The sequence below is a fragment of the Fibroporia radiculosa genome (genome assembly GCF_000313525.1).
Source record: "Fibroporia radiculosa TFFH 294 genomic supercontigs, scaffold1045, whole genome shotgun sequence".
NCBI lineage: Eukaryota > Fungi > Basidiomycota > Agaricomycetes > Polyporales > Fibroporiaceae > Fibroporia > Fibroporia radiculosa.
In genome coordinates this window covers 33102-57551 of record NW_012133256.1, presented here as the reverse complement: position 1 = coordinate 57551, position 24450 = coordinate 33102, and the positions used below count along the sequence as shown (strand labels likewise).

General features: G+C 49.5%; 9 protein-coding genes across 9 annotated transcripts; 6 read left to right on the top strand and 3 right to left on the bottom strand.

Annotated features, from left to right (window-relative positions):
- Nucleotides 1-134: 134 nt before the first annotated feature.
- Nucleotides 135-1395, top strand: FIBRA_02027 (uncharacterized protein; the record flags this gene model as incomplete). Its single annotated transcript, XM_012323873.1, has 4 exons — nt 135-719; nt 772-895; nt 944-981; nt 1033-1395. The coding sequence occupies 4 exons, from the start codon at nt 135-137 to the stop codon at nt 1393-1395; spliced, it is 1110 nt and encodes a 369-aa protein (XP_012179263.1).
- A 2077-nt stretch (nt 1396-3472) lies between these two features.
- Nucleotides 3473-6905, top strand: FIBRA_02026 (uncharacterized protein; the record flags this gene model as incomplete). The annotated part of the gene is made up of 7 exons (XM_012323872.1): nt 3473-3649; nt 3786-4271; nt 4328-4537; nt 4590-4924; nt 4981-5152; nt 5207-5574; nt 5630-6905. The coding sequence occupies 7 exons, from the start codon at nt 3473-3475 to the stop codon at nt 6903-6905; spliced, it is 3024 nt and encodes a 1007-aa protein (XP_012179262.1).
- Nucleotides 6906-7398: 493 nt separating this feature from the next.
- FIBRA_02025 (uncharacterized protein) lies at nt 7399-8532 on the top strand (the record flags this gene model as incomplete). Its single annotated transcript, XM_012323915.1, has 2 exons — nt 7399-7834; nt 7910-8532. 2 exons carry the CDS (start codon nt 7399-7401, stop codon nt 8530-8532), a joined length of 1059 nt encoding a protein of 352 aa, XP_012179305.1.
- A 146-nt stretch (nt 8533-8678) lies between these two features.
- FIBRA_02024 (uncharacterized protein) lies at nt 8679-11037 on the bottom strand (the record flags this gene model as incomplete). The annotated part of the gene is made up of 11 exons (XM_012323914.1): nt 8679-8855; nt 8905-9024; nt 9076-9447; nt 9512-9736; nt 9787-9975; nt 10030-10154; nt 10205-10360; nt 10414-10536; nt 10586-10631; nt 10688-10891; nt 10951-11037. The coding sequence occupies 11 exons, from the start codon at nt 11035-11037 to the stop codon at nt 8679-8681; spliced, it is 1824 nt and encodes a 607-aa protein (XP_012179304.1).
- A 249-nt stretch (nt 11038-11286) lies between these two features.
- Nucleotides 11287-12198, top strand: FIBRA_02023 (uncharacterized protein; the record flags this gene model as incomplete). The annotated part of the gene is made up of 5 exons (XM_012323913.1): nt 11287-11393; nt 11451-11571; nt 11623-11695; nt 11748-11859; nt 11916-12198. The coding sequence occupies 5 exons, from the start codon at nt 11287-11289 to the stop codon at nt 12196-12198; spliced, it is 696 nt and encodes a 231-aa protein (XP_012179303.1).
- Nucleotides 12199-12417: 219 nt separating this feature from the next.
- On the bottom strand, nt 12418-13856 carry FIBRA_02022 (uncharacterized protein; the record flags this gene model as incomplete). The annotated part of the gene is made up of 6 exons (XM_012323912.1): nt 12418-12592; nt 12643-12794; nt 12848-13246; nt 13293-13460; nt 13512-13718; nt 13773-13856. 6 exons carry the CDS (start codon nt 13854-13856, stop codon nt 12418-12420), a joined length of 1185 nt encoding a protein of 394 aa, XP_012179302.1.
- Nucleotides 13857-14109: 253 nt separating this feature from the next.
- Nucleotides 14110-18198, top strand: FIBRA_02021 (uncharacterized protein; the record flags this gene model as incomplete). The annotated part of the gene is made up of 11 exons (XM_012323911.1): nt 14110-14542; nt 14600-15705; nt 15773-15875; nt 15924-16060; nt 16117-16446; nt 16507-16826; nt 16875-16980; nt 17028-17353; nt 17407-17685; nt 17737-17884; nt 17935-18198. The coding sequence occupies 11 exons, from the start codon at nt 14110-14112 to the stop codon at nt 18196-18198; spliced, it is 3552 nt and encodes a 1183-aa protein (XP_012179301.1).
- A 269-nt stretch (nt 18199-18467) lies between these two features.
- Nucleotides 18468-21323, top strand: FIBRA_02020 (uncharacterized protein; the record flags this gene model as incomplete). Its single annotated transcript, XM_012323910.1, has 5 exons — nt 18468-19109; nt 19160-19693; nt 19746-19849; nt 19900-20403; nt 20453-21323. The coding sequence occupies 5 exons, from the start codon at nt 18468-18470 to the stop codon at nt 21321-21323; spliced, it is 2655 nt and encodes an 884-aa protein (XP_012179300.1).
- Nucleotides 21324-21543: 220 nt separating this feature from the next.
- FIBRA_02019 (uncharacterized protein) lies at nt 21544-24311 on the bottom strand (the record flags this gene model as incomplete). The annotated part of the gene is made up of 9 exons (XM_012323909.1): nt 21544-21612; nt 21666-22209; nt 22259-22649; nt 22706-23276; nt 23331-23652; nt 23698-23918; nt 23968-24027; nt 24076-24212; nt 24263-24311. The coding sequence occupies 9 exons, from the start codon at nt 24309-24311 to the stop codon at nt 21544-21546; spliced, it is 2364 nt and encodes a 787-aa protein (XP_012179299.1).
- Between the last annotated feature and the right edge of the window lie 139 nt (nt 24312-24450).

Genomic DNA, 24450 nt, shown 5'->3' with positions numbered 1-24450 from the left:
GTTGCTAGATCCGATAGGTTTCACGCGGCACCGCCGATCATAGTTGCCGGGCGTTTTGATGCGAGTCGGACGCCCGCGGTCACAAGCGCATCGCGACTCGACGCGGCGCCGTCAGTGGAAATCCCACAGCAGACATGGAGAACGATTCGACGTTCGTGGCTCCCGAGGGTGTGTACTCGGTTACAGAAGAACACAAGCCTTCCCTTGTCGGCCAGCACACCGTTAATTCCATCCCAGTCCTATTCCCAACCCGTCTCTCTCCCGTCACCATCCGCTATCCCCCCACCAAGTCTGCCAGTTCTCCAGGCATATCACACCTTCTCGGAGGCAGTCGAGAGAAAGAATACAAGAAGGACAAGGTAGTGCCAATCCTAAGGGATCGTGAAGACGGGGCGAGCGTGTCGAGTAGCGATGACCCGGACGATGCCTCTCCAGACGTTTCCACCGCCGCCATCACAGACAATGTCAAATCTTCACCCATGGTTCCTCATGACTCTCCTAATAACATTTTCTCTCACAACCCAGGGGGGCTTGGAAAGAAGAAGACTATCGCACGGCCCAAGCACAACATGCGAACGACCTCGTCCACCTTCATAACCCGGCTCCAGAACGCAGACAATCTCCACAAGAATCTTCAACTGAAGCAGGGAGAGATTACGTTCTTGTTCTATAACTCTGCCAAGAGCTTCGTTTGGACTGAAGCTGGTGCAAAAGTGAAGGTATTGCCATTTGTATGCAGACTCGCATTCCAGTCGTTCACCTCCAGGATAGGAACCACTGGCACGAATTCATTTCTCTGCTCATCCCACTTGTCACGACGTCAATCTGGCAACAGTTTGTCCAGAACGAATTGATGTCATCATTGGCTTCAATACTGGTGACCTGTTGTGGTTTGGTGAGTGTGATTAGATGTAAGCCTGCCTTTTCCTGACATATAGCCCAGACCCTATGTCTTCACGATATGGTCGCCTTAACAAACAGGTGGGAATGCCTTTGAGTATCGTTCGATTCATCTTTAATACCGTGTGTTAGGGCCGCATCTGTAACTCGCCGTGCACTTCTATTCGCTGGGTCCCCAACTCACCGAATCTGTTCCTTGTCTCCCACGCGAATGGAACGATTGTAGTATACGACAAAGAACGAGAGGATGGTATTTTCGTGCCGCAGGAACCAAGCTCAGTGACATATTCCAGCTCGTCTTCCAACGGGGCACCATCTACCTCATCTCCAGGAGAGTGGGATTCACTTGACAGTATATTTGTGACAATGCCTCCTTGGCATCCGGTTACTGCTGGGGGGACATTTACTGGAGGTGGAAAGTCTGATAAAGAAAAGACGGCCAAGAATCCGGTCAGCCACTGGAAAGTTTCTCGCCGTACCATAGTAGGCAAGTGATATTCGTCAAGCTGTGTCAGATAATCTCACGAGTTGCTTCAAAGACTTTGTCTTCTCTCCTGATGCCAAATTCGTTGCAGCTATTTCAGAGGATGGCTGCCTGCGGGTCATCGACACGATTGCTGAGCAGTAAGTTAGCCATTCCCTATCCTACATGATCTTGACCCCTCGTCAGGCTTGTTGACTGTTATGCATCGTATTTCGGCGCACTGAGCTGTGTTGCCTGGTCCCCTGATGGTCGATTTATTTTGGTGCGCACACATGAAAATTACAGTCTGTGTCATACTTAGCTCAAGGAACACTGACAGACCGGCGGCCAAGATGATCTCGTTACTATTACTTCACCGTGGGAGCAACGAGTTATAGCGAGATGCCAAGGACATTCGTCTTTTCTCTCTGCACTTGCGTTTGATGATCTGCGCTGTGACGGCAGGACTTACCGCTTTGGTAGTGTAGGAGAAGATAACAAGCTGATTCTGGTCCGTATTTGCCACTATCGATGTCTCCAGCATTGACGACGTTGGAGTTTTCAGTGGGATTTTTCAAGTGGTGCTTTACACCGGCCGAAACTCCATGTGAGTGACGACGAACACTTGGTCAGATATACAAGTGTGAACTGACGTACTACTGGGCATTTCAGTCTGCTCACCACCAGCGTCTCTCAATGACCTCGTCTGTCTCGTTAGCGCTGCGTCGTCGAGGAGAGTCCACTCTAATCCTGTCAGCTACCGACTCACCTCTTCCAAGATATCACCCTGCACCATCGCGAAATGAAGTAGCTGTTGTCCAGCCCGTCTTGGTGAGTAAACGCTATCATCTGCTGGCAGTTGATCAACGGTGCCCATTTGTATGGTTAGATCAAGCACGTAGGAAATGATATGTTAACAGATATTACGTTTACTTCCCGAGGCATCCTCACTACCACAAGGCTAGGTCATATCAAGCTGTGGATCCGACCGCTGGTAGTTAAACCACGTCATCTCAGAACTCAGAGCATGTACCGGAGGGAGAGTGCAATCGAGGTCGTCAGGTGAGACAATGCACTAATGATTGTTGCTATTTGAAGTTGTTTCATATACCCCTGTACGCCACGAGGATTGTAACGTTTATGCTCTGAATATCTACATCCATAAACCAGATTAAACTGATGTTGTGTTTCTGTGTGTGAATTAGCTGACAACACTCAGGCTCCAGTTCAGTTGTGACCGGGTCCGGATACTGTGGCTAGCGCTTTTGGCACGTGACTATAGCTTCTCCTGCAGGGGCGCGTGCGACTGCAGGCCTTCATCCTCTTCATCCTTGTCGTGGGGCGTCCCCATCGTCAGACAATAACTTCCCTCTCAATCAGATGATACCAGTATCTTCGCTCAAAAACCTCTGTTTGGTTGTGTGTCTGGCATTTCGATGCTGTCAACTGAATCGGCGAGATTCAACGTCGTCTTCGGAATAGGATTTTGACGAATTCTGCTTGGTATGCCTCTCACATTCTCCCCTTCCAATACATATTTGACCGTTCTCAGTAATCCTATAGTGAGAGAGAGTGTGTGTGGTAGACTCCGAGAGTTTGGGGACGCCATTGAGTCGTAGTTGCTGGTATATATGAACGGATCGTGTGCGATGGGTGAGGAGTGAGAGGGTACGTTGTCGATTTTCTGTTTGAGGCGATTCCTGATTCAGCACTCAATTGTTCTGAGCAGCATTTCTTGTGTTGACCATACTCAAAGGCCTCTCACCTACTGAACGATGAATTCGCCGGAGTACACGGGGTAACTACCATCAGTTTTTAGCCGGTGGATTGTGAGTACTCGTAATTTATGCAAAACTTGCTTCACATTGCTAATATATGCCCAAGAGATGCTGATTCCGTGTCGACCCCATAGCTCTGCCACAAGGTCGAGGACGTCACTTTCCATTTATGGAAATAATTACGTCAGCTCAACTGAGAAAGTTCGGTCCGGCGAAGTCCCGTCTCGGCTTCACTCGATACCGCGCCAGGAGGCGTCGTTGCCGTCCCACGCTCGACTCTACACGCCCCCCGCCTATTCGTCGACGCTCATCGCCTTCCACACTCCATGACATGCCCCGAAACCACAATGCAGGACCTTCCACTCTTCGAAATCGGAACCGCGTCACAAACAAAACTCGACTCAAGGTTATCACTGAGAGTATTGATGCAGACCCGATCGTGCTCGATGAGGATGAGGAGAAGGCGAGAGTGGTTTCTACTGCCGGTGTCGACGCTGAAGATGCCAATGTGAGTCCCCTTCATCGTCTCTTCCGTGCGATGTGCGCCCTTGTTGAAGTCCCCTGTGTGGCGCATTGTCATTGGCTGGCACCGTGGGAGAGTTAATCCGTGGAATGCTTACTAAGCAAGCGTACTCCGCTTATAGGAACATCATCTGCAGGCGGTTCTATCTGCGGCCGCCACTCGACATCAAGCAAATGTACGAGCTACAAGGTCAGAAAAGGAAAAGGTGGTCTCAGCCGCGTATATTCCTACACCAGACAGCACAGGCGTGGTGGACAACTATGAAGAACTCTACCCTTCCGACAGATGGAAGGATTCTGCGACATATGTCAAATCTTCCGATACAGTTGAGGAATCGATTTTCTCTGCTCTTGCCACCGGATTTATCTACTACATGGACGAGCGTGACAAAGACTGGCTTGACAAGAACAACGAAGAAGCGCGAGGAGAGGGTACTAGTGCTCAAGGCGCTGTGTCGGGTACAGGTACACGTTCGGGGCGCAGCTCGAAAGCCAAGGGGAAGGATCCTGAATTCAATCAACCCGTTGCGATGTCGGAGGACGAGTTTGAGCTGGTAATGGCGATCTTCGAAAAAGTGACACATGAGAAGACGCCTTTTCTGTATCATGTCAGTCCTTCTTCAAGTGCCATCGTCTTATATGACTAAATCCGATTTAATTTCAGGGCCTCGAGGAGGGGACAGTGTTTCCCCCATTCTCTGACTATCAAGATACGTTTGCGGCCGACCTGTCTGCTTCGATGTTCGCCCTCTTTGATACACCAAAGTGGATACCTTCTCCGCAACAGCTACTGCGCATGGCTCGGGCTGTTTATCCGTATTGGCGCGATCGTCGACTGGAGCGGGGTGGGCACCCCATCATACCCTCTGTCAATGTAGGTGGTGCTCTAGTTCTGTATGAAACGTGCTCAAACGTGGTTGTCACAGTTAGACGAAGCTGATACCAAGAATGAGTCATACATATGTTTCCGACGGCGCGAGATCAAAGCCATCAGAAAAACCCGAGCTCAACAGGCGACGTATTCCGATAAGATGTTGCGACTACATTCCGAGCTGGCCACATCATTGGAGCTGGCAAGAGGTGTTTTGGAGCGGGAGGTATTCAAACGGGAAGCCGCTGGACAAAGTCAAGGTGTTTGGGAGAAGCGTCTTGTTCTTGTCGATCTGAAGCGCAAATTTCCTGCTCTCGGTACCAAGGAAGAAGAGGAACTCCTCTATGACAAGGAAAGAACACCAAAGAAGCCGAGGGCAGAATCCACTGCGTGCGTTCAGAGTTGATTGTGTCTCCGTCTTTCGCAACTTATTGTTCCTCGCACAGTCGAATTCCACTCAAACTGCGAACTCGCGACAACGGAGAGTTGGGCTCCCCAAATGGTCATCAAGAGCCTCAAATTCGGCCTAAGGAGCGCCAAGCGCAAATTCAAAGCCAGATTGAACAGGAACTGGCTAAACGGAAAGAGAAGGACCACCATTGGGAAGATTCTATTGACGTATGTCCTAGCGGCCGTCTTACATTTTCCAGTGCGCTCAGCTTTATTCTGCAGAATACATATCAACCATCACCCCCTGCATATGCGTCGAAATTATTCAAGTTCATCTCGTCGACACGTGGGTCTATGTCGTCAATAAGTTCCAATGAGGCTGGTCCCATCAAGCCCAGTCGTTCAAGTCGTGCTGCCCGCTTGCGTTATGGTCGAGGCGGTCGGTTGCATCTTGATCGACGTACCCTCATTCCGCGTGTCTCATCTCCATCTGAGTTACTTTTGGAAGACGAAGAGGGCGACGTGGAAGCGCGTGAGCGCGCCCGTCGATTGTTCGAGCGGTGGAAATTTGACAATGACGATGGCCCTGCTTTTGGATCTGAAGGTCCGGATGAAAGGGATCGAATTCTGCTTGATGATTCTCAGCCGAGGTATGGTCACAGCTGTGTCACTTTTTGTTTGCCATTCTGAAAAATTGTGCCACAGATATCTCGTTCACAGTGTGACGCTTCTGAATGATCAAGACTATGAGAGTTTCTCTCCGGATACTAGTATCACGGTCACGTTGAATGATGGTCGTCCACACACTCATATACCATTCAAATTGAGTCCATTGACTCCGTCTCGACGTGACGTGGTCGCACCAGCGCGCGCCGGTTCTACTGTGGGGACGTCTGGAGAAGCAATAGCTTCTGTGCAGTCGAATGGTCTCCTGCCTATGTTGTCCAGTGGGATGCCTTCAGTGGTACCGACGCCATCGAAGAAAATGGTGCCTCCGAGTGTACCACATGTGCGTATATCATCTTACGGGGAAATGCGACCTCCAGGGCTACCGACTCTTCCAAATATGCAGCCTAGTTCGGCTATATGTCCCCCTCAGAGCACACCTTCGAGCAGCACAAACTCGGGCGCCCAGGATGGCAGTGGGTCGCCTATAGATGCTGACGATCATGGCACCCAGCCATCTGCGGCTGCTGGTGTTAACGGCAACGCGCAGGTCATCCAAGACCACTCACAGAGTGACGCAAATTCACTTGCAGTTGTATCATCTTCCCCTGTTCGTTCGAAGGCATTGCTTCAACAATCTATTTCCATTCCCGCTGTCCCTAATGGTTACCATATCCCTCCTGTTAATTCTTTTTCTACACCTATGCCCGCTACTCCTTACGTCCATCCTCCCGCAAGACATAATGGCCTTGGGCTACAGCAACAGATGCAAAGTATAAAGAGTGCTTTCATGTTACCATCGTCAGACTCCAACGCACAGGTTCATAATGCGAACATGCAACTACGAACATCTGCTTCCTACATTGGTCACCTTCTGCCTGGCAATTCCAATTATGTGCCGCAGCAGTTGGCTACCGCCCGTCATATGCAACAGTACCTACAGCAGCAGCGATCACCGTCCATTCAGAGCGCAGATGTTAACGGCTTAGAGGGGATGTCAGTTACCCCGTCGCTTTCTCCGCCTATGCCTGGGACACCGGTTCGGACACCGTCGGCAAATGGCGTACACACACCTTTGTCTCGAGCGGGTACGGTTCCAGCGATCAATCAAACGCAAGGCAGAGCGTCCCCTGCGACTACTCACATTACTCGTCTTGCTGCCCCTCTGTCACCTTCACCTCATTTGCTCAATGCGAATCTGGGTACTGCTCAACCACAGTCATCTCCATCGAGATCTCCACAACCTGTCTTAGCGTCTCCTTCGCCGTCGTTGCAATCGCGACAGGCGGTGGGCAGTTCTGGTGCTGGGTATTAGGATACTGTGTATTTGTAAAGCTTTTTGATCTCGTCGTCTCCGCTCCGTTCCGCTTTCGATGACTTATATAGTTGTTTACTTTCTATGAGGCTAGATTTTGTATGGCAATTCTTCAGATTAGCTGTGAAGAATACTGATCATCGCTGTGAATCTGATGTCTCCTTGGGTTAGGCGCCTAAGCTATTTACTCCCAACTTTCCGCATGTCTGGGTACGAGACCACTTTCCGTTTACTCTGGCGTGACTTGGTCCTCCCTCTCTGGACAGCCGTGATTGCAATGGAAACTGCTTTGGCTAGTTTGTTATCTACTTTCGTTGCTGCAACCAACAGATATATGTTCGCTAGTCCTTTCAACACCACCTGTACCTTGTGCGCCTTTATCTCGACGGCCTCCTTCGCCAATATCTTGGAGCTATGGTCAGCTTTCAAGTCATCATTTTTTTCGATTGAAAATACACCATTCGTCTTACCGGCAGTTTTCCTATTTTTATTGATGGCTCGTTCCTCGTGGGCGCGCTCACGGACTTGCACTGTGCAAGACACACGCGATGCACTGCAGGCACTTCTTGTCGTCCTGACTCCTACTTGTTCTCTATGGTCTCCCATTTATTTGAATACCACTCGGCTTGCAGCTTCACGGCATCGCACTATACTACTCCCCCTGCAAACTCTCATAAGCGATGTCATTTCTGGTACGGTTGAGCTTCGGGATCCTAGTCTAGACCTTCCAAAATTATTTGCTGGTTTGCTTCGAGTGGATGATTGGGCTATTGACATCTATGTGGAATGGTCGTGGTGGGCAAACATCATCATAGGATACGCCTTTCCATCTCAGGTAATTGCATTCGCGCTGGATGAAATGACTATAACCGATGGTGATTCGCTTTACCTGCATCAGCTTGAGGGTCTTCGACTAAATGTATGGCAGAGTAAGTGCATGTATGCTACGTAATCTTTTCTATGCACTGATGCTTTGGGCGATCTCGGACATGGTGGTCGTCTAGCGTTTGGACGCTCCACCCTGAAAACTTCCTCTAGCTCCCAAGAACATAGCTCCGTCTTGCATCGGTCATTTGTTCCTCAATCATGCGCTCGGAATAGCCGCCGAACTTCTTTCAGCGTGCAGCCCTCGGGTATAGTCCCTCAGAGTCATGTACAAGATATTGCTCGCAGTCTCCAGACCTCCCTTATCCCTGGCACCAGTCTGGCGCTCGAGTTCGTGACTTCAGGCCCTTCCGTTTCTCTGACGAGCAGAGCATTTATTGTTGCGGCTCTCCCATTCTTCCCGCGCCGTCATGCACGGCACAACACCCACTTGGTCGATAGTTCTACTGATGTGGTCCATGCCCCAATGCCGCTTTCTCCCTCGCTTCCACATGTCTTACAGTTTCTCACAAGCGGCCCTGCTCCATTCACAATTTGCTCTGTGGATAATGTCTCCGAGAATCGGGTTGCATCCCTCTCCCGCTATGTGCAAGATCTAGAAACAAATGCGGGTGTACGTAACATTTGCGTACAGCAATGGGGCATGGATGGTTGGCGGGAGGAGAGGTTTTTTGCACATTGGGAGGCGGCAGCGTTAACGGCAGGATTACTCGAACGGTGGACGGTTACCGTTCGGAAATAAGACTTCACGCATGTAGTCTCATCCGGGGACCATCAACTTGTCACAAGATGCGCCCGTGCTTCTGCTGTTTGAAAGAATACATCGTTTATGTCTGTTTCACCGCTTATCTCAAGCTACAACGTCCTGGACCGTTAACGTGTCTTCATCTATACCAGAGTCTCGCCATCGACAAGGAAAGTCCACAAAGCAGATGGCTTCATGTAATCATGGTGCACAATGCTAATCAGCCACCGCTCATTCCGGATCCGCTCAAGCAAAATCCGCTCTTGAGAGTTTGGAGGGTAGAATGATGCCCATTCGGCCCATATCGAGAAAGCCTCATCCTTTCTAGACGTCAGATATGCTCCATCGCATGGGCGGAGCGCCACTTACCTTCCAAGACAAGAAGGATTCCCTCTCGATAATAGTTGACTGAGTAACTTCTTGTCCAGGAAACACTCCCCACGTGACAGCGTTTCTGCCACCCTCTGGGACATTCGTTCTGCACTCACCCTAGAAGTACGTCAATGTCACGTCAATTCACGCGAATATACACGATGTTACCTGGACGTTTCCAGCAAAATAATCAACCCATCCATAACCCTCCTCTTCCACTTTCTTCTCAATCTTCTTAAGATCTGCCGCATCGGCAAAGAACTCCACAAAAGGCTTTTGGTACACGTATCCGCCACGCGGGCCCCAGCCGACAATTTCGTCGCTTGAGCTCGCGCCATTGATGGCAGGTTGCGAACCCACCGTCCACCAGCCTTTCCGCGTTAAACGTTCTAGATGCTGGATAATAATAAGAGACTCTAGCGATAGTGGTGTGGGGGAGAAGGGCGTAGTAGCAATTTTAGAATGTAAATGTCGCAGGAACATATTGGTCAGGTCGGAAGTTGTTGTGGGATGGCCCCATTGCTCAAGTGTTTGATGTCGCTGCGAATAGATGGCCTTGCTGTGAACAGTGTATCTTTATAGACGCAGTTAACGGCACCCTCACCGACATAATTGAACTACCCCATAAATCAGTCTCGCCGTATGCCGGACTCTTGAAGTCTCCAAATCGGCCATTTGGAAAGTCGTCCCAAGTTGCAGCATTGTTGAGCTCTCCTTTTCCCACTTCGCCTTCTGCGATTGGCCCAGAGACCACCAAAGAATTGGTGGCCGAGTCTGTGGCGTTATGTGGCGTGATAACAAACTGCGACTCTGGGCCAGAGGGCACGTCCTAACAACATACATCAACCAATTTCCCACAACAAGTCTAAGCAATGTTACCGCAATGAGTTGGTTCATAGGTTTTGAGCTACCACCAATCCATGCCAGGCTTCCGAGGACACGAGTAACACTCTTTTCAAGATTGAGAGTACAAAGATGTATTCCGCGGATGTCACTTTCTGCGGTGAGTCTCTTGATCATTTTGACGGCGAGATCAACGCCATAGTCCTTGATTTTTTGATCGTCATGCTGTTCAATGATACACTCAGCCTTGTACTGGAAGACTGGTCACTTGAAACGCACGCGCAGAAGTACAAGATCAGACATAAGATGTGGTGGGACACGGGTACCGCAGAGCTTGGTCATGCGAAGAAAAGACGCATATGTCTGTATGGGCATGATCCCTGGGATGATGGGTATTTGAATGCCTAAGATGTGTGAAAACGACGAGTCCACATCTTTAAAACAAACCACCTACCTTTACTCCTGACTTTTTTCATCCACTGGAGAAAGCCGTCGACGTCATAGAAGAGCTGAGTGATGATGAAGTCCGCGCCGGCATCGACTTTGGCTTTGAGGTGCTCCAGTTCTCCATCGTCATCGGTCTCTCTATCTGGGTGCCCATCCGGATATGCTATGGATCACTCGATAAGTGCTGCATCTATATATCAGAACAGGTGTAGTGACCTGCCACGCCTACGCAAAATTCGGAAGAAAACTCAGGAGAGGATCTAATATATGAGACGAGATCGACTCCATAAGTGAATCGCGGATCTGTTGGAATCCAGTATTCTTCTCCCCGCGGCGGATCTACCATGTCTGAGCTGAATGATCTATGCTCTGACCATGAAACGCATACCTCCCCGTAGCGCTAAAATATTGTGAATTCCGCGCGCTTTCGCGTTCTTGCCAATTGGCCTTAGTACAAATACGACGGACGAGTGCTTCGCCATTTACACACCGTGAGAGCGTCGTCAACCATTCCCTGCTCCATGTTCGTGCAGGTAAGATGCAGGATTGTGTCGATGCCATGCTGGGTCTGTGTGATTGCAGCCAGCTCAAGACTTCGCTCTTTTGTACTCCCTCCAGCGCCCCAGGTGACATTGATGGCAAGAGGCTCCAAAGAAGCCAGACGCGATATTCGAGGGAGTAAATTCTCGAATCCCTGTAGTTGGAGAAGCGTAACTGTCTCGATTGATGCTAACTGGTATGAGTAGCACGGACCTGATCTGTTTTTGGGGGAAAGAATTCAAAGGTATAAAACGGATGTGTCTTGTCGTTGTATTCCGCTATTTTCTGTGTGATCCTCATGGTCTTTTGGCTATTATTTGCAAACTGAGCACTGCGCGCTGAAGGAATTACCAACCGTCTCAAGCCATCTTCCAGTTCCGGACAAGCCAGGGCGAGAATCACGTGGTATTCCAGGACTCGATGCGATCGGTACCAGGTTGTCGGATATCGTTGCTGACTGCCCCTTGGAGGCTCGTGCTCGCCCTCAAGGACAGCGGGCTCATCCAATCAACGTAGTTTAGAGACAAGCTTTCGAAAATCCATCAGGCTATGGCGACCTCACCAGTGTCCGCCGACTTCTCTTCCCCACCGCTTAAGCGCAGCAAGATTGTGCTGCTGGGAGACCAAAGCGTTGGCAAAACCAGTCTCATTACGAGGTCAAGTAGTGGAAATTATGATAGTACACGCACGGGATAATTAACATATCTCCCCAGATTCATGTACGATACATTTGACAACACATACCAAGCCACAATAGGGATTGACTTCCTGAGCAAAGCAATGTATCTCGAAGACCGTACTGTACGACTGCAACTTTGGGATACTGCTGGTCAAGTGAGTAAGCTTGTGCGTCTGCACACCTTTGATACTAAGATCATACGACAGGAACGATATCGCTCGCTAATTCCTTCTTACATCCGAGACTGCTCTGTTGCTATAGTCGTGTTTGACATTACAAGTGGGTGATTAGTATATCATTCCACACGGAAGGCTTATTTTATAAAACTTAGACCGTCAGTCCTTCCTGTCAACATCAAAATGGATAGACGACGTTCGCTCAGAACGAGGGAGTGACGTGATTATTGTGCTAGTGGGTAACAAGGCAGATTTGTCTGATAAGCGGTATGTGTCTCTTCAATTTGGACATTGGATTTCCTCAATACTGTTGACATTGCCAGACAAGTCATGTTGGAGGAAGCTAACACCAAGGCAACACAGCTCGAGATCATGTTCATGGAGACCTCTGCGAAAGCCGGCCATAATGTCAAGAGTCTCTTCAAGAAGATTGCTATGGAATTGGTGGGTATGGAGAAAGAGACTGAAGCTTCCGAGACGCAGAACACCAGTACGATACCTCCTCTTACATTATTTTATGCAGGTTCTTATCGTTCACCGCCAGAAATTGACGTAACAGCACCGCCGACGAATGAGGTACCCGATGCGTCATCGTGCAACTGTTAATTTCCGTGGCTAGATCCTTGTTGATGCTGGCCGCGGTTAGGCTTGCAGCTGCGCGCCATACTAATCCCTCAGAGTAGTGGCCTTGCATATACATTTTCGTCTTCTCCTGAAAATACAGGAATTTACAGAAATATATAGATATTGTACACATTTGCCCTCAAGCCCATACCATCATTGGACACGGGACAGTGCTAGACTTCTGGTCTTCTTGAACCTCGGTTATCCTCGATTCATAGTGTTTCCTGCACCACGCTGATGAGTATCGGTGTACTGTGCCCATCTCTCATCTTGTTGTCGCTTCTCCTCTGCTTTATCCTCCCCAAACACCGTGCCATTCATTTCAGCGTCCAATGCCAATTGCTCTTTGATTGTTGGCGCTTCCTCTGATTGCGCTCTGTAGAACATCAGATCAGCTAACGTACAGGAATTGAGTAGAATTCATACCCTCCACCGGAAATAATGTTCCCTCGCTGGCGTTCGACTTCTAAGTAATCATCAACTGTCATCGTGGGCAGGCGATGATCTGGTTGAAACACTTCTGCCCGCAATTGTGCCCGGCTGGACGAGGAGGGAAGAATTGTGAATGGACGAAGAGGCTGTTAGGAAGTTCAGCACATCTGTCTCGAGGGTACTCAGGGGGAGTACTGACTTTGCCGCTGGGGTCAAGCAATGGTCCCTTGCCGTTTGGCCCGCTTCGCAGTACTGGTGCATCTAATCTCCACAAGTCATTATTCTCCCGACCCCTCACATGACGAGGATCTTCGGAATGTTGGGATACGCATTGTGATGGTGCGCTGCGCAACAACTGAATTTCTTGGACCAAGCTCTGCATTTGTGCATGCGCCTGGGCACATGTTAGACGTAGAAGAAGCAGTGCGGCTTCACGTAAGATGTCTTCCGCTTCGTCATCCTCGTCATCCTCGTCGATATAGTCAGTTGTATGAGAATGCGTTTTGAGTCGAGTTCCAGGTATAAGAGACGAAATTAATTCAAAATTCGAATCAACGTCGGTGGTGAGCGAGCCGTGATTGCGGCGCTTGCGAATTTCCTTCTCAAATAAACGGTGTGTCGCTAAAACTCGGTGTGGAACATACCGCTATCCTAATTTTGATCTCTTTCTCTTTCTGATACTGTTTGATCTTCAAGTCTCGGCGCTGGCTTGCATCACCCACGGACATGCTAGCTTGAGCATAGATCGCCCGCTCAGATTCTGGAATAACCTCATACATATCCAAATATAACAGAAAGGTTGAATAAAGTGACTGTCGCTGTATGAGGGTTCGCTAGGTTGATGATTAGCATTTGTCACTTACTCGAGATCTTTCAGCGCGTTCTAATCGTTCCTCAGGATCCGCAGTGCGCACACGACCTTCCACCTCGGCGAGGACGAACGGAACCAATAGATACACTAGATCGCGTGTGGGAATGTCCGAAAGGAGCTCGTTTTCACTAAAAAGAGCAAGGGCGGAAATACGAGAGTGTACCAGTTTCAGATCCGAGAGCGCGGACTGAATGAGTTCCTATGACTTGGTTGTGGATGAGCTAGCGGCGAAAATTGGGTCATAAAGGCTTACCTGTGTATCATCCTGAATGGTCGGCATGTTGTTTGCTTTCGCTGCGGAATTCAGCGCTCTGCGGAACAGAGCAGGTAGAGACATCTCAGACATTACTAACGATTCGTCGATGGTGAGTGGGGACAGACGAGCGCAGCGAACCCAGACTCGGACAGACCTGGACGCCGAGCCCAGGCCAAGATCGAGACACGCTGATGACGATTCGCCCACGTGCTGCGCGCGTCCGTGCGCGCGTCGTGGTGTGGTGAACTTCGCGTCCCATTTGAGTCGTCTCTTTGCTCTGCCAGACACATTCTACCCGTATCCTCGGCTCTCTGTGCACGTCTTGAAAGTTGGCATGAAACGTTCCGCGCATGAAGCTATTACAGCTTCAGTGCCCAAAAGACTACGAGAGACGGACAGGGACGCGTACTTCGATCCAATCCACAAAAAGCGCGCCGTAGATGTTTTCCAGTGCGAATTAGACGATACAGGATATTTGGACTTGGCTGTTTTCATGAAATGGCCATCAAATGCACACAGACAATATGTAGTGGTGAACCCTGTGGATGAACCTCGGGAAACCCAGTTTCAAGTCATTTTTTCAGGACGGTGCTCCAATTACTTCGATTTGTTACAGTTTTCTATTGGAGATAAGTTCAGTCTCGCACTACGGGGTTCTGTCATAGGACAGCCTGAGTCCAATCGCCCTACTCTCCTTTATGAGGATGGCGTTGTTTTAAGGCTGACGAAGAACGGTAATTCCGGTCGCATTATTGATACGTGGGCTCGTGAGTGATAACTTTCGATACACCCTTTCGACCCACTGTCGTTTTATATTTTGATAGTCGACAAGCTAGCCGAGGACCAAGCCATAACAACACCCTCGGATGCATCTGCAGCTGACTGGTATGCAACTCCAGCAACTGGTGTCGACCGATCGAGTGGCAGTACGGAGGTACTGGTCGACAATGGAGAGTCTAACTTTTTGCCTTCTTCGCGCTGCCTATCCCCGGAAATTGCACCAATGAATATCGGAGGGATAACTCTAGGCCAACGCGCACCTTTGGTGACAGCGTCTCGCCATTCTCCAGCAGCTGCCAGTATTACGCCGGGTCCCCTGGTGGCTAATCTACGCCGCTCTCCATTCATGGAAATATCTTCCAGCGACCGCCGCGAATCTTGTGCCGAGGGTTCTGCTGCCCATACAATTCCAGTCAAGGCGGCTGTAGGCACTCTCCACTTATCTGTGATTACCGCAGGAGATGTGCAGACAAGGCAAGACAGACCGATGAATGCTATCAATTCCATAGAACGTACCGCGTATATCAAGGGCGATCTTCTCCCGAAAGAGAAAAGGACTGATGAACAGATACCGTCCGTCCCGAGCAAAATGGTTTCCGCTTCTACACTGGATGGAATGTCCCGGAAGAAGATGAAAAAGTATGAAAAGAACAAATCACGGCGAGCGAAGCAGGCTCAAAAGGCAGTAAGAGGTAGCGGTCAAGATGAAAATATCCTCTCTGCGCCGGTGCATGTTGCTCAGCCCGTCGATATCGTTCAGATTGAGGATTCCGTGGACATTTCTGACCATGTACTGCTCCTCGGGGCGCAGAGTGCTGTACCTATGAGTGTCCCTTTTTCGGCGCCAGCTGCTAATTCCATCGCACATTCTCATTTACAGGGTGCAGCCATTACGAATATCTTCACGTCCGACAATGCTGCCCCCAATCCGGTTGATATGCAAGTGGGAAGGTCGGACACGCGATCACTTTCCCCACGAATACTTCCTCCCCAACTTCCGACACATATCAGCGTGTCTGCTCCACCTCCCTCTCAGCAACTTGCATCGTCATCACATCTTGGCAGTCATTCCATAACTTTATGTGAAAGTAGGACCAAAACTGAACAGCTCACGGAGGAGCTCCTGCGGACTGGCTTCCATGCCGACTGTGTGCGTCTTCAACGGCTTTGTTATCTCAGTGTCTGGTGCTCCCTACTCACCCACATTTCAATTATAGTGCTTTTATACCTCTCTTTTAGCGGTTCAGTCGAAGGGCAAATCGTATAACGTCATGGGAGTAGTTCAATCTACTGGGTCCATAGAGACGACGCGCACCAACGGTAGTTCACCTTTTAGGGTTCATCCTAAGCTCTAATTCACTTCCTCAGAGTGGAAGATCAGGCTGCACCTTGTCGATCCGGGTGTGCATGTCTCCGGTGGTTTCTCCGTCAATTGCTTTGGGAAAACCAAAGACTCACTGCCGACACCATGTCCAGGGAATATCCTGGTTATACGCCAGCTTCAGGTGTGGGGGGAAGACATGATAGAATGCTGCCCATGACTGATGGTTTTGCATACTAGGGAGATTCGCATCAAGGACGGCCATGCGGCACAGCCCCTTCTTACAAGCCCTGGTCGTGGGCAATTGTTGATATTCGTGCAGATGAACAAATGATACCAGACAATGGCGTGGGGAAGTGTAGATTCCAGCCAGACGCATCAGAGATGCGACATTGTGTTCGCCTCAACGATTGGTGGAAAGACACGGAATCGAATGCAAGCGTTGACCAGGGCACCGTTCATCAAATCGATAGTGGAACAAAGCGAGCTACCTCAGGCCGTGTGCATAGAACGATCTCGGAAGCGTCACCTTTCGTCGAACCGCAAGGATACTTTAATTGCACTGTTGAAGTTCGTGTATATAGTCAATTCACCGCACGAGATTGCTCATCCTCAAACTCTTCCGAATAGGTGCTATATGGTCATGAGAATTACAATCAGGTCTATAGTCTCTACGTCACCGATTATACGCAAAACCAGAATCTTATCCCTGTGGAAAGGGAATGGTGTCCGCCACAGTTGTCCAAGAAGATTCTGAAACTCGAGTTATTTGATGGAGCTGCTTTGAAAGGGCCGAGTTTGAAACAAGGGGACTACTATTTTTTCGGAAACGTTAGGATGAAGGTGAGCAGCGGAGGGTACTGGGAGGCCTCGTTTTCGCAGACCAGGAGTATGAACAAGCTTGATGAGGACAACTTGGAAGATGAGCCGCATTTTGCAGAGCTGTTAAAGTAGGTGAACTTACTTACACCACAATTAGATTTTTACTCTTTGCGTAGACGAAAAGTTCAGTGGGCAACCGAAGTCAAGAATATACCCGACAGCTTTCCACACAGACTTATTGAGGAAGTAGAGGCCGACCGGATGTTCTGTTGCACAGTGGAGGTAAAGGGTTATCACTTTATGCTTACCAATCTAATCCAGTAGAGCAGGTCCTCGCTGTATCACCTAAAGATGGCTATACCCTCCTATACGTCACAGATTATACGGCTTGCTCGGAATTGGCGCCTGTCGCTGCGACTATTACCGGATCAGGGGACATGCAAGATCGTATTGTTAAGATCTCTCTCGCTGCAGGACAAGCTCAGACGGCCGCTAGTTTGGAACCTGGCGATTTCGTTTCAATCAAGAATTTAAGACTGAGACCGAGCTCCAATACATTCAAAAAATTAGTAGGGAGGCTTGGTGGCGAGCAGAGACTTATCAATAAACTTCAGGCAAACAATAACAAGAATGATGCATTGCAGGCATTGCTTCGGTAAGTCCTTGTTCGTATAAAATCTGATAGTAACTAATGATTACATGTAAAAGACGTAAAGAAGAATGGGAAGCGCGGACGAAGGCGAAGGTTAAGCGGAGTATGCAAGCTAGCCGTAATCACAGAAAGTCCAGGCCTGCCATCGAATCGTCTACTTCGATCGCCGATCATCCAAAACAGCAGCTCAACGCGGGCAGCCTCACGTCTATCAAAGAAGTCAAGACCAGTGAGAAGTGCCCCAACAAGTTTCGTATTAGAGCACGTATCGTCGACTTCTTCCCTGATCATTTGGTGGATTTTGCCGCCAGGCGATGCACAAAGTGTGGAGAGGAGTATGCCCTGATCTTGACATTGCACAAACATACTCATGCCGCATTCACCAGCATTTCGAGCCACTATCGTATCTGTTCTCGGTGTGACGACGCGATGGATCCTGAAGGTAACACCAATGTCCGCACGCTCTATCAGTTCTGGTTCCGAGTCGAAGACGAAGTCGGTGACGAGCTTCAGGTTGCGGTGTGCGATGAGGAGGTTAGTGTCGTCTTATCTAATAAATGTGGCTTACTCAGAGGAAATTTTAGTGCACTCTATTGAAAGATCTCGAAGCAGCTGGATTGCGTGAGGATGAGGAAGCGCTAGAAGAGTTCACTCAGCGGCTAAGACCTCTTGTTGGAAACCTCTTGGCTGTGCATGATGGTATTCCACAGCGAGCAGCAGGAGAAGTTCTCCCCCCTCTGGACGCTCCCTTTTTGACTATGACGATTGGTAGTTGGCCCCTGGTCGATGAGCAGGATCCACATGCACGAGGATATGTGTTGATTGAACATGCTTTAGCTCCTGAATGAACGGCGCAATCTCCGCTGTAACTACACCGCTGCCGAATTTGTGGGCTGTAAAGTATGCTTAGTTATTCTGTACATATCCATATCCTTGACCGTGGCAGAAGCAGTGTGAGCGACTGGCTTTCGTGGCGTGATGGATCAGTTTGGCAGTGCAATCACCCAGCTGTGATCGTGATGAGACACTTGCCTTGTATGGCCCAGCAGATGCCACCCGTACTTACAGGGCGCTGTATTGTCTCTTCCTCTATCCCTTCCCTTCTGACACTGGCCTAATGCGCCTCCCGTTCACTCTTATCTTTGCGCTCCTTGGCTGCGATGCTGTTTTTGCTTCGCCCGCGAAACGACACTACTCCACCCACAATTACTATGTCCTCGAACATGATCCGTCCGCAGGTGCTTCGCTGGCCGATGTTGCGCGAACGCTAGGCGTCGAGGTTATAGAGCAGGCTGGAGAACTGCATAATCATTGGCTCGTGCGGGCATCAAAACCTACATCTGCTCTCGACAGCAGGCAGTTAGACCCAGTAATGCAGATTTGGGAGGGGTTGCAAGCGGGAACGGTCCACAATTCCTACGCAAGAGCAGATGAGACACTCCTGAGCCGGCACGTAGCATCCTCTGTTAAGTATCTTTCGCCACAAACTTTGCGACAGCGCGTCAAGCGTGCGCCTCCTCCTATAAATCCCGGAAGCCAGACGGACGAACAGGTAGAGTCTTCGAAGGCATTTGCTCAGCGTATGGGCATCCTGGACCCGGACTTTCCGAGGCAATGGCATCTCATCAATGACCAATTTCCTCACCATATGATGAATGTAACGGGTCTTTGGGAAATGGGCCATACGGGCGAAGGGGTAATTACTGCTTTTGTGGATGATGGTTTGGACTATACCAGCGACGATCTAGCTGCCAATTTTGTGAGTAGCTGTCGATGGAACTCCCGCAAAGATAGTTGACTGTTGATTAGTATGCTGCGGGCTCCTATGATTTCAATGACCACTTGGATTTGCCTACCCCGACTCTCTTCGACGATCATCATGGCACTCGATGCGCTGGTCAGGTCGCTGCCGTTAAGAACGAGCTGTGTGGAGTTGGTATTGCCTACGACTCTAAAGTCGCTGGTCTGCGTATATTGTCAGGGCCCATTTCTGATGTTGACGAGTCCGCAGCCCTGAACTACGACTATCAAAACACGTCCATCTATTCATGCAGCTGGGGACCTCCGGACGATGGCAAGTCTATGGAAGGGCCAGGATATATGATCAGAAAAGCTATAGTGAATGGCATCCAAAAAGGTCGTCAAGGCAAAGGTTCCGTTTTTGTTTTTGCTAGTGGAAATGGGGGTAGAAGTGCGGACCAGTGCAATTTCGATGGCTATACAAACAGCATTTTCTCCATTACAGTTGCCGCGATCGATTTTAGGGGTCTTCACCCGACCTATTCAGAAGCTTGTGCGGCTAATATGGTCGTGGCATATTCATCGGGTGGTGGTAACGCAATTGTGAGATCCTCATCTCTGCACCTTGGTGCTTGGAAGCTGATGACTGACTTAGGCCACCACTGACCGGGGGAAAAACAAGTGCTCTTATTCTCATGGTGGGACCTCTGCCGCAGCACCAAATGCGGCTGGTGTCTTTGCTTTGGCGCTGGGTGTGCGGTATGTCCCTGCAATATATTCGATGCGACACCAAGCTCATTATTTACCAGACCGGATTTAACATGGCGTGATCTGCAACACTTGTGCGTTCGTACGGCGACGAAGGTCAACCCGGACGATCCAGACTGGGAAATAACGGCTTCAGGCAATCAGTTCAGCTATAAATATGGATATGGCGCCGTCAATGGCTATAAATTTGTTCAAGCTGCCAAAACCTGGCAGCTAGTGAAGCCGCAGACATTCATCAATCTACCCGTTGTTCAGGTGGAAAATGGTACAATGGATCTCTTTCACCAAACGACTGGCGGGACAATCATTGCCCCAGGAGGTGTCTCCAGTTCAATGACGTTGTCACAGTCTTTGCTGGACGAAAACAACTTCGGCGCATTGGAGCATATTACTATCCAGGTGTGGATCACTCATACAAGAAGAGGAGACGTGGAGGTCGAGCTCGTGAGTCCGAATGGCGTCAAGAGTATCTTGGCCGCGAAGCGATTCGCGGACAAAGCGACGACAGGCTTCCGCGGTTGGACCTTTATGACCGTGAAGCACTGGTGAGGAGTGTCTACGTGCGCCGAAACTAGTGGACTGATTATGTTGTAGGGATGAGAGCCCTGTAGGCACTTGGAATATTCGTGTCTCTGACCAGGATAACGAGGGCGAGATAGGCCGATTCCTCGGTTGGACAATGACTATATGGGGCTCTGCTAAGGATGCAAGCAAACCCGTCAAGATCTACGACGTCCCTACCGTCGATACAGTGCTCCCTCCCCCTCACCCAGAGGCTAACATACCAGCGTCGACTATTGTAGCGGTTCCAACGTCGACCAAGACGTACGCGAAACCCACTGCGCATCTCCCGGGTGATCACAGTGATTCGGAAGGCGAGGCGCACAAGCCTGCCTTCCCCGTTGGTCCACAAAACGGTACCAGACCTGGGACTGACACCGCTGATCCTTCACAGTCGTCAGCTGTAGTCACAAACACGCCCACACCAGACGAAGGATGGTTCGCCGAACTCTCGAATCTGGTCACCAATCAGATATGGTTCTTTGTTGCCGTAGGAGCCGTCATCCTATTCGGCGTTATCGCAGGTCTATTTTTCTGGAGGCGCGCGGCACGCAGGAAAGCCGCCTACACGAGTTTACCTGAAAGCGATGAGGTCGTCCTGAGCTCCGTTGACAAGGGTGCAGGGGTTGGTCAGCGATCGAAGGAGCTCTATGATGCTTTCGGGGAAGTATCAGACGACGAGGAAGCCGACGAAGAAACCCGGCTGCGTCCTGCTGGCGTGTCACCTGCAGTGAACTTGCACGCCGGATTCTTAGATGATGATCCTTCTACCGCTGGGGGTATCACCCCGAGATATAGAGATGAACCCGAGGAGGGCATGCACGCACATGAAAGGGAACGATCGGATAGTCCCACAAGTGGAAGTGGAGATGGAAGCTGGGAGCATGCTTCCGAGACACGATAGTTCCACATACGTAGCTAGTCTCTCATTGTCAGCTTCGCACTATCTCTATACTTTACCAGTTCAGATATTTATGTCTTCCAGTAATATTGGTATTTTGGATAGGACAAGATACTACTTTCCGATCACAAAGACTAGGTCACGTACAAACGGATACAAAACAGTACGGCATGCAACAGAACCAGAAACTAGATAACATGAGAAAGTACTAGTAATATCATCCTCACACAGAATCAATAAAGCGTAGCTTGGAGTTGTGAGCAACACGTGTCCATACATCCACCGACTCATACTGCATGAGATCGTCAGTATATTGTTTTGGTTATTTTGCGTCGATATCCGTACCTGTGTGATGGCCTCCATGAGTTGTGCCTCGGTGAACCCCGCCGCCAGTACTCGAGCTCTAATATCCACGATGGAAAGTTCATCAAGGTCATCACTTTCCGAATCATCCTCGTTCTCGTCAACATCCATGTCATTTTCGCCAGCGGATCCCTTGCCGAAACGCTTTGTCCTGCGCCGTTTAGGCCCTGGACGCTTGTTGTTGGCCATATCTCTGATTAGTCTGTAGATTAGGCTAACTTTCGAACGGTCTTGATCGCGCTCTTCCTCATCATCATCTTGCAGGCTTTCCTTGCTTACCTCCATAAGACGTAGAGCTTCGTCGACGTCTTCCCTCTCGACAACTTCGGAGAAGCGCAATCGACATAGGGCTTGAGCGAGCCTTAAGACCCCGAGAAGGGTACGAGCAGAGGTGTACGTGTGAGACTTTTTCTGTTCTTCATCGTCCTTGGACAGCTTTCGGAGGCGCACGTAGGACTCCACAACGTAATTAGAGACTTCTGGTGGAACAGTTGGGCGATACTGTCTAGCGATTGCAATATAATGGCTGTAGAAAGTTAGTGACACGTCCAAGAAAACATATAGACGTCACTAACCGTACAACATTTGGGTCGACCAAGTCGTATTCGAGTTCAGGATGAGTGTTGTACATATGTACATATGTAACATGTTGTGCAAGCCGTTCGTCGTCGTCTCGTGTAGGCTTATCTAGGATTAAGAAGAGTAGATCAAAACGAGAAAGCAATGCGGCGGGTAGGTTGATATTTTCCACCGGAGACAGCTTGGGATTGTAGCGACCATACAATGGATTTGCGGCCGCAAGAATAGATGTGCGTGCATTGAGGGTTGTCGAGATACCGGCTTTAGATATCGAGATCGTTTGCTGCTCCATCACTTCATGTATAGCCGTTCTGTCTGACTCTTCCATCTTGTCAAATTCATCGATGCAACAAATTCCATTGTCGGCGAGTACAAGAGCACCCCCCTCTATACAGCCAGTGTCAAATATGTTACGATCAAGCAGGCAATCGAATGACACCAACCTAACACCATCTCATCAGTGACGGGATCACGCATTACAGCCGCCGTGAGACCAACGCCCGAGGATCCTTTCCCGGTTGTATATACGCCTCGAGGTGCCACCTTTGAGATATACTTAAGCAGCTGTGACTTTGCCACACCAGGGTCGCCCATCAGACAGACGTTGAGATCCCCACGGATTTTCAGGCCATCTCCCAAAGTCTTCGTCACTCCACCCACGAGGAGTAGCAACAACGCTTTCTTGACGTCGACATGGCCATATATTTCTGGAGCAATGCTTTGGGCCAGCTTTCCATATAACTGTGGATCGACTCTCAATTGAGCGATCTGTTGCTGAATTTCAGAGGTAATGTCCATGTCATTATACTGCTTTTTGAGTTGATGAATGTAGTGAGACTCGAGATAGGTGTCGGTGAGTAGTCCTGCACGTATGGCCTGATAACCGGTATAAGGAATGGGAAGAAAAATGCCTCCAAGATGTACAACATCGCCTGGACTCATGTGTCGGGTGAGATTTCCATGAACATGGACAGTCATTGAACGAGGAATGTGCCCCACGGGAACTTGGTCAGCCTTGCAAAGTTAACTTCAGCATAACGGCCAGCTGATTTTTGATAACATGCTTACCATCTCTTGAATCTTTACTTCTTGGAACGGGCTAAACCGGCAGGCTCTTGTCTGCATATGGAGAGAGCCATGGATACCGTTCTTCTTGCACTCATTTTCGTTTTGACAATCAGAAATGGGAGCAAATTGTTTGCTCGAGACCTCTTGAAAAGTCTCAGAACCACATACATCGCACGTATAGGCGTTGACCTTGAGCAACGGTTTGACCTCTGACACGCGTGTGACGATCCCACGAACAGTGATCAGTTTGCCCAAGTGGACGCCTTTTACATCTCGCACCGCCATGGCGATGTCAGAGCGGAGGGGCTGGAAGTAAAGGTTGCTATACTGAGTCAGAAATGATCAAGGATAATCGCGTGCGACATACTATCGCCGAAGAAGGTGATCCGGAAATCCTTCCTGTGTACCTTCCAACCTTTCGTTTCTCTCCCTGCGCTGGTGTAAAATGACATCAATCACTTCATCATGTTCACTTATATCCTTCGTCGGCAACGGCATAAGTTTGTCGACCACTTCGCTAAAGAGCGTGATGTATCGACGAGTATTGCGACAAATGCGGGATACAAGTTCGGCAGTCGTTTTTTCATGCTAAAGGTATTCATCAGATAGCTTCAGACAGATACTGCGAGCCACATACCTCAGCGATATCTTCAAGGTCAATCAGGAGCATTTCTTGTTCACGGTTCGCTACTTGTTGCTGCGCCGTAGGTCAATACCCTGACGATTGAAAACTCAAGGAACCTACGAGGTGCTGCATGTACTTCAAACCCCTCCGTCGTTCAGGCGTGTCATTGTCGAGATTTATATTTATGTCAGCTATTCCACGAGTCAGATCTTTCTCTTGCCCAACAACGAACGTTGAAAGGAAGCTGTGGATTCTCTCTGAGAACTAACATAAGAGAATCATATACGCGGTCAGGACAGATATGTACCCTTGTCAGCTTCATAGTCTGCATCAACCTTGACAACGGGAAGAGACATTGTAGGATGAGATGGTGGTAATGAGAGACCGCGACGCGATCATCCTCCAAATCATGCAGTAGCGCGACGCGTCGCGTCTGTTGTCACGCCCTGTCACATCGCGTTCGTGACATGCGCAACCCACTGTCTGTGTTGCACA